Raw genomic sequence first — 1,045 nt, forward strand, 5'->3', positions numbered from 1 at the left:
ACCCGCTGTGTTTTTTTCCTGTAGGCTGACAGCATGTCTGTATCAGTGTGCGCTGAGACACACTTCCAGCCGTCTTACCGCTCCCGTCTTTCATTCATTTCCCTCTTTACTACGAAACAATTCACACACACGCCTATTGCTTCCAGGCAAATGGATAGTAACAGCTTTGGCGGGGAACGCAAACAAAAGCCACGGAGCCACTTCTGCCCGATTCATTTCGGCATCATTAGTTTTGCGTGACAAAGAGAGCCGCATGCTTGATGTATGATAAATTATGCTAATCACATTCGACTCGAGCAGCATGTAGGCTGGAGGCCGGTTAACCCAGTTAACCCAATCAGTGCAGCATGTGTGTGATTGTGTGCACAGAGACAATAGACACAGCTGATTGGTTTGCACAGCATCTAAACCCATTTTCTTTTCGTTCTATCTTTCCTTACCTGAGACGATGGCTCTGGTACCGCTTCCTCTTGCCGTCTGATGGGCATCTGGCGAGAAGTAGCCTCCCTGTGAGATGGGTGTACCCTCTTTCTCCCTCTCCCGTGGGCCACTCAGCTCTGCGTCTCCCCTGCTGTGAGGGGGTGTGTGTCTGAGCGCATGTGTGTGCGGAGGGGAAGTCGCACTGGGGAGCTCTGTGTCTCTCTCCTCTCTGCTTAAATACCCTAGTCTTCCCCTCCGCCCACTCTCGTCGGCCACACCCTTGCTGTACGCCGATTGGCCGGGCAGCTCTGCGGGGGGCGGGGACTGAACATCAGGTGTGGGTCTTTCCCCACTCTCTGTAAGACTGAAGTATCGAACTCCTCTCTCATAGGACGGAAACGGAGCAGAGACCACCTGATTGGGTGAGGCCTGAGTGGTGGGTGGAGCTGCAGAGATCCCCATGCGAACATCTGCGGTCATTGATGGGGAAGCACTTATCACTGTGGCAACAGAGGCCTGGGCGGTGACCGCGGTAACAGAGCGGACCAGCGATGCAGAGAGAGGCTCCAACTTCACGCTTCCATTTTGCAGCTGGAGAGATAGAAAGAATAATTATATTTTCAGA

At 53.0% G+C, this 1,045-nt stretch overlaps 1 protein-coding gene across 1 annotated transcript in view; it reads right to left on the bottom strand.

Annotated features, from left to right (window-relative positions):
• LOC107577109 (supervillin-like) overlaps window positions 1-1,045 on the bottom strand; it is a gene marked incomplete at its 3' end in the record, with an annotated part of 13,336 nt that overhangs the window by 8,685 nt on the left and 3,606 nt on the right. The window contains exon 4 of the mRNA XM_016263221.1: window positions 441-1,011. Within this exon, the coding sequence (XP_016118707.1) occupies window positions 441-1,011 (571 nt within the window). The remainder of the gene's footprint in view (window positions 1-440; window positions 1,012-1,045) is intronic.

The sequence above is a fragment of the Sinocyclocheilus grahami genome, unplaced genomic scaffold, assembly GCF_001515645.1.
Source record: "Sinocyclocheilus grahami isolate Dianchi unplaced genomic scaffold, SAMN03320097.WGS_v1.1 scaffold5144.1, whole genome shotgun sequence".
NCBI lineage: Eukaryota > Metazoa > Chordata > Actinopteri > Cypriniformes > Cyprinidae > Sinocyclocheilus > Sinocyclocheilus grahami.